The sequence below is a fragment of the Triticum urartu genome, chromosome 6A, assembly GCF_056163025.1.
Source record: "Triticum urartu cultivar PI428250 chromosome 6A, HENAU_Tu73, whole genome shotgun sequence".
In the NCBI taxonomy this organism is placed as follows: Eukaryota; Viridiplantae; Streptophyta; class Magnoliopsida; order Poales; family Poaceae; genus Triticum; species Triticum urartu.
In genome coordinates, this window is record NC_141878.1 from 42,278,371 (window position 1) to 42,285,425 (window position 7,055).

At 43.2% G+C, this 7,055-nt stretch overlaps 1 protein-coding gene across 2 annotated transcripts; it reads right to left on the reverse strand.

The window, feature by feature from the left end:
• Positions 1 to 651: 651 nt before the first annotated feature.
• Positions 652 to 4,973, reverse strand: LOC147963717 (disease resistance protein RPM1-like). Of its 2 annotated transcripts, none has more exons than XM_087531154.1 (2): positions 4,751 to 4,973; positions 652 to 3,801 (listed from the first exon to the last, which is right to left on the reverse strand). In XM_087531154.1, exon 2 carries the CDS (start codon positions 3,714 to 3,716, stop codon positions 1,134 to 1,136), a length of 2,583 nt encoding a protein of 860 aa, XP_087387280.1. In that variant the 5' UTR covers positions 3,717 to 3,801; positions 4,751 to 4,973; the 3' UTR covers positions 652 to 1,133. The 2 variants fall into 2 exon arrangements, with proteins under 2 accessions (XP_087387280.1, XP_087387281.1); XM_087531155.1 differs by having other exon boundaries at positions 652 to 3,804.
• Positions 4,974 to 7,055: the final 2,082 nt, after the last annotated feature.

Here is a 7,055-nt window from a genome sequence, read left to right on the forward strand (position 1 = left end):
AGGCATGCATTAGTCAGGATTAGCCTCGCCCTCGTCATTTTCCTTGCCATGGAAGGAATGACCCTCTTTTCGACCTTGTGAGCCATGGGGTCCCAGCCAGAGCAAAACAAGGAAATTTATGAACTTACAGTTCAGTAAGTTGGTGATATGAACCCCTTCAACATGGTCCAAAGTCCAAACCCAAGGCCAGCACCTCACTCTTACTGAAGTTGATTTTCATGCCCGAGATGGCTTTGAAGCACAGCAAAATGATCTTAATCAAGGCAATGCTCTCGTTGTCTGGCAAAAAAAAAAGCCCCCCCCAGTCCCTGACGGATCCGGCTTGCATGCTTCCTCCCTGTGCACCCATCCGTGCTCCCACTTCATCCTACGGCTGTCTTTTTTTCCTTTTTTTTTCTAATCTAATCATCACCCCCCCTCTCTGATTTTAAGGGGGTGGGACCAGGCCTTATTTTGTTTCAATCAAATCAAGCCATGTAGACGGGAGTACGGATGGGCACACCGCGGGGGAGCAGGCAAGTCTCGTCTGTCCCTGACCCCCTATCCCTCTCCTGATCACAACACCCAAACAGTTCCACTTTCTTTTTCTTTTTTTTGGCCAGGAACAAGTGATTCTTCAGAAAACTCACAAGATCATTTTAAATGGTACCCAACTAATCAAATCCTTCACCGCATCTCGAACTAAAAATAAAAGTATCCCTGTAGCAAGCTAGCATTGCCCCAACCCTGCTTGGGTTCTGTGCAGTAACACATATCACCATCAGGGAGATACAATTCGAGATTCATGATTGATTAGCCAGAATCAGATCTAAGAAAAAATCAACAACACATAACAGGACAGATAAAACTATCCCTATGAAACTCCGAATTTCCATGGCCCTGGAGGAGCCAAAATTTCAAATGCACGCATCACTTTTGCCTTACTAAATTATTACATCACACGGTACGTGGCTGAACGTATGTCAGCAAATGTAAACAGGGATAAACCAAGATGGGATAGCAGCATCAATGCCAGTCCCATGCATTATTATACAAGCCACCGGTTGCTGAGATAACTGAACAAAGACATATTAATACATAAAGGGTAGATAGGACATTATCTGGTATGACGTCAATCTTTATCAATAGCTCCCTCAAGTCGAGTCTGCAGGGAGCTCGTCTCTCAGTTTAGATATTTCCGAAGCATTTGCAACCACGGGTCGTGCCTGTCCAATATACGCACTTCGGAGAACAATACGGCTCAATTTCGCCAACCTGTAGAGGCGTGGCGTTGGATCAACCACGAGCTGGGAATAATACAGCTCTAGTCGAACAAGTTCATCTCCATGCTTCGAGAAAAATGGAGATTCCAGAAAGCCTTGGGACAATCCCCCTACCAAAGTGAGCTTGTCGAGACGCTTTGGCAGTGTCAAATTATCCAGCTGTAGCACTTCCTCACAGTAACTGGCTCTTAATTCTAATCTTGAAAGGTGGCGTAGCTTTGATATAGAGTCACACAATTGTGGACAGTAACTGCTCTTCACCTCAGTAATGAGAAGGAACCTCATCTGAGACAAATTCCCTAGTTTTGCAACAAAAACCTTATTGGCTCCAACTGTATGCAGAGATTGCAACTCCTGCAAATCCCACATGCCCTCAAATGGCACCATAGATTCATGACTTCTAAACCTACTCCATGTTTTATCCAGCATTTTGTAGATAAGTATGTGTCGCAGTCTCTTGAGTCTCTGGGACCCTCGAGGCAAACTCAGGCACTGTCCATCTCGAATACTCAATGTCTCTAAATTGTGAAGCTTGGTAACAAAACTTGGGAGTTTCTTCACATTGGTGCGATCAAGGCCCAAATACTTGATATTGAAAAGCTCCCCAACTGAATCTGGAATAGTGTCAATAGGCAAGCCTGATAATTCCAACACAGCAATGTACTTAGATTCCGAGGGAAACAATGGAGCTGATGATCTCACGGTGCTGTCAAATGCTATCAAGGAGCGAAGCCTGGCTGCTGGATGTATGCTTGATCCAAGGCCATTTTTGCATCGCAGCACCGACACACGACGAGAATCCAACCCCACATGTTGGTCTCTCACATGAGTGTCATCATAAGTTGTACTGAAACACTCCTTTTTAGACTGGGAAATGGCTAGTTCGCGCACAATATCATGCATCTGGACACGCCGAAGCCTACCAGATGAGTTCCTCTCTACAACATGAAGCATGCTTCGTTGGACGAGTTCTTCCAGATAACCTTCAGCAACTTCTTCCAAGAACAACGCTCCTTCTTGTGGAACAAACCCTTCTGAGATCCACAATCTAATCAATCTTTTTCTCTGGATCCAATAGTCTTCTGGGAACATTGCACAATACAAGAAACAACTCTTCAAATGGTTGGGCAGATACTTGTAGCTGAGGTTTAGTATTTTCTCCACATGGGATAGGTTCTCATTGTTGTGCAGCTCCCAATTAAGCTGCTCATAGAATAGCCTCCACACTCTAACATTGCGCACTTTAAGGGACAATATGCTCCCTATTGCCACTAGCGCTAGCGGCAAACCGCCACATTTATTCACAATGTCCTTACCACACTGGACTAGCTCTGTTGGGCAGATGTTGTTTTCAAACCTTGGGAAAGCTTTCCTGCAAAACAGACGCCATGCATCATCAGCATCTAGAGGCTCTACTTTGATCTTACAGCCAGCCTCAGCCACTTCAGCCACTTCAGCAACTTCCTCACTTCTTGTCGCGGTTATTGCTCTGCTTCCCAAGCCATTATCGATAAGAACCTGTTGAATTTCCTGAAGATGTTGAGGTCTCCAGACATCATCCAGTACGATCAAGTACCGCTTTCCCCCCAGGATTTGCTTCAATTCAGCCTGCAGTTCTTCACTGCTCATCTTTTCCACTTTCTCTACAGTACTGTTCATATTAGAAGCATCAGATTCTTCCTTGAAATTTTTACGGAGTCCTCTCAACATGTTTCTCCAAATATCCTCCAGTATATATGACTGGGACACAGAAACCCATGCATGGCAATCAAACTTGGATGCCTCACTTTTGTACAAATTGTTGACTAGAGTGCTTTTTCCAATTCCTCCCATACCCCACAGAGCAATGAGCCGCCGTCCAGGACCACCTTCAAGAAGCAATGACTTGATCCAGATTTTTCGATCTTTATCAATTCCTACAAGCTCATCATCAGCAATCGAGTAATCTTGTCCAGGAACATAATGACTGTCATATTCCGTTGCAAGAATATCATTACGCACACCACCTATTGGCTGAGTCCAGTCTTTATTTTCTTTGAGCTCTCTAAGCTGTTGCTTTATTCCACCAATTGCAGTAGCAATCTGATCTAATGTAAACAAAGATTGAGGTTTTTTGGCAATTTTCTTCATACAACACCACCATGATCCTTCCTGCACATTGTGTTTACCAACGACATAGATAAACTGATCCACAATGTCTTCCATATCATAGGCCAATTTTCGTGCTTGCCCTGTCCATGCTTCTATGACTCGATCAGTGCAGCCTTTCCTGCCAGTATCCTCAAGAAACGCGCGTATAAGCTCAAGTTGATTCCTTATCATTTTCATGTCATTTGGCAGTGCTGCCACGGCAGCAGATTTCCTTGCAAGTAATGGTATAGTGAAGTTGAACGTTTCTGCTGCCAGGGCTGTGCCAATCTTTTGTATGACAAGAAGCAGAGCAGACTCCGCCATTTCTCACCATGCAGTGTATCTCTTCAATATTTCAGCAAAATAAAGCTGCAATTTTGAGTACCAGTTCCATACTTGCTCACTGAATCTGCTAAAGGAAATGGAAACAAATTAGATTGATTTCAGACTGGACTAGCGTGATGGTTGCCTGACAAAACAAAATATATAAGTTGCCTGATGGTCACCAAGACCGAATGAAACAAGGGGTCGAGTGTAACAGGATGCACACGATGCTACTAAAAGGAAACCGCTAGTCACTGTCTATTTGGTTGCAACATATTCAGGAGAGTGTCGATCTAATTAATCACATTGTATTGAAAGTGGAATGCTCAAGTTTAAATTAATAAGTTCCTCATTGGTACAAGGTCTTTTACCGTACACTGGAATGCCGATAGCATCACCATTTTTGTAAAATCTGATGTATGATATTAAACGGTACTCCAAGAGAGGCACCACATAAAAAATCCAAGGAGTACCCTGAGATTAGGGGTAAAAGGGTAAGATTAAGATTAAGATTAAGACTAAGAAATCAAATCTGAACAACAGTTTCAAGGCTCTCTTCGGAACGTAGGACAGCAAAACAAAGGAATGCAAGAAGTCATAGGAATAGAGTGGAGTCGAAAGGGGAAACCTACGGGATGCCAAAACATACAATTAGGCTTTCCCTCCGATCTTGGTGAATGTGTTGTTTCCTATAAAAAAACGTCGGAAAGCTTCCCTTTCCTGAAGAAAGGATACAGTTCATTCCTTTATCCCGAACGTCTTCAAAGAAAAAAATTCCGTAGGAAATCAAAACTGTACTATTCCTATAGGAAACCTGTGAACCGAACAGGGCCCAAAGGGCGATTTGGTACTTATTTTGTATCCACATCTTGTTGTGGTGATCCCAAAAAATAAATATTCCAAAACATTTGGATGGCTAACATGACAACAGGGTACCTACAGGTGCACCTAACCTACGTGCTGAATTCGCTGAATAATGAAACGGCACAGCAGGCATGAGGAACACAGCGTACTACAAGGAGCGCTCAACGTACCAGTGCAGGAGGCACAGAAAGCTGTGCAGTGGACAAGGCGCCACCGGCAATTCTTCTGGCGAGATGAGGAGGACGCACAGGGGCCTGTGCTCTAGACTGGGACAAGAGCGTGTTTGGCAGCAGCACGTGGAGGGTTTTGGGGATGGGATAGAACGAGCTGGGAGAAGCTCCGACTGACCCGAAGCTCATTTCATTGAAGAAGAGAACTGGACAAGATTCTTTGCTTAAGCCTCTAGTTCCTGCTATTCCAGTACCATCCTCACAAGAAAAGGTAATGAAGAGAAGCAAGGGCGAAGGCACCTTCTTTGCTTGTTGCTGCATCATATGAATGGGGTGCTGCTAGCTTTACACTTCAGTTTCCTTTCTTTTGGTAAAGAAGGATTTGATTCTTCCTGTCTGATTTCCTTTTTCTTTTTTCTCTGGCGCGTTGACAATCTACAATGTACTACCTACTTGACACTGTTCTTGGGGCACCAATTTTAAGCATTTTCTCTTACTCCTGAGATATGCAGATGACTAACCTCAAATAGCTCAGAAGTGATAGGTGCTCGGACTGTACTATGCAGAATCTAATACCGATCACAGCAGACATAGTAGGTTACTACATCAAGTTACCTCAAACATGTGAGAAATTAGCTTAGTAATTATGAACAGCAAAAAAAAGGGTAAGATGCATGATTGCCTATAGGAGAATATTATTTAATTAATTGCAAACTATAAACAGCATATCAGAGATTACATTACCATTCATCACTGTTTACTACATATAAGAGAAAGACAAAAGGTGACTTTAAACAATTTAACGGACTAAGGTGAGACTTTCTTGAAATTAACCGTAGATGATAGAGTTTCAAATGTATTGCAGACAAATTTTAATCAATTCAGCCAAAGTAGCAATACCCCCACTAAACTGGGAAGAACAAAGTGCTTTACTGAACTCACATCACAATATCACATGACTGTACCGATCTGAAATCTTCTAATGCAATAGTTTATGATGCTGATGATGACAGAGCGGTCAGTAACTAATGCTGGATTGACCTGAGTCAAACAAGCAACTTCAATATTTACTATTAACTCTTTTGGCTGAAGCGCGGTCCAAACAAGTTGACACCAGGGCAAGCGTGAAAGAATAACCTGAAGCGCTGCCAAACAAGATGCCTTGCTCGTGGCTTGAGTCAGCAACATCTCCCCAGCGTGGCCAATGGAAATCAGGTAAGAATGAGAAGCTGAGATGCTGCCAGCTTGAGTTGGACGAACAAAGCAATCTCCTGATCGTGTCAGAATGCCGCCAGGGAGGAAGCTGATTATGTTGGTGACTCACATCTTTTTTATACTTAACAATTGATCAACCGATACAGAAATTGATCAGCATGAATAATGTCATCAACTGTATAACCAGAAATAATTTGAAGAGGAAATTGAAGGACATAAACTACTGAGGAAGGAAGAGGAGGACCTAGCCGGTGGTCTCCATGGAGTAAACTCGCAATACTTGTGTCGACATACCCTATCTTTCCTCTCTGGTGTTCGGTCAATATATCAGTACAGAACATTTGAAACATGCATGCATGATAAAGCACTGCTGCCATTGCTGGTCGAAACGCTTGCTATGCAGTAACAAATAGCTCCAGGAAGGCAAGTGTGTTCCAACAGTCATTAGCTAAAATCAAATCTCCTGACCAAATACAACACGGAACATAATCAAATGGAAACAGAGAGAAGAGGCAGGCACGCGCGCGCACACACACACGCACGCGCGCGCACACACACACGCGCGCGCGTACACACACGCGCGCGCGTACACACACGCGCGCGCACATGCACACTCACACGCACGCACGCAATATAGAGGGTTGATCTTCGGGTGAAGCATACAAAAGGGAAGAACCTACATGGAAGAAGCCATTTCCTGCATCTCGGCAACCAGAGTACAAATCTAGGTACCTGTGGAACAATCAGTATCATCAGTCAAACCATTTGTACTATTCATCCATGGAAAGACGTTGAAGTTATGCAACCTCACAACTTATAATGATTCAAACAGTAAATATTAACTCCGCCATAAGGAGATTGTACTAAAAAAACAAAGTTGAATCATCTCGATATTGTTGGAAAAAACAGCAATGGAAACAGAGATTATCAATAGGTAATTTGTGATATAGTGGCACACTTTCAACTTCTACCGTTAGCACATTCTCGAGTATCTTCGCCATCTTCTCTCACTAGAAGCTAAAAGACCAATTGTTCAAACCCCTACTTCAGAGGCAAATGCTAAACCATTTAGCTTATGAATTTAATCGAA

Coding starts and splice junctions, on each gene's coding strand:
- LOC147963717 (XM_087531154.1), bottom strand. CDS start 3,716: ATGGCGGAGTCTGCTCTGCTTCTTGTCATACAAAAGATTGGCACAGCC.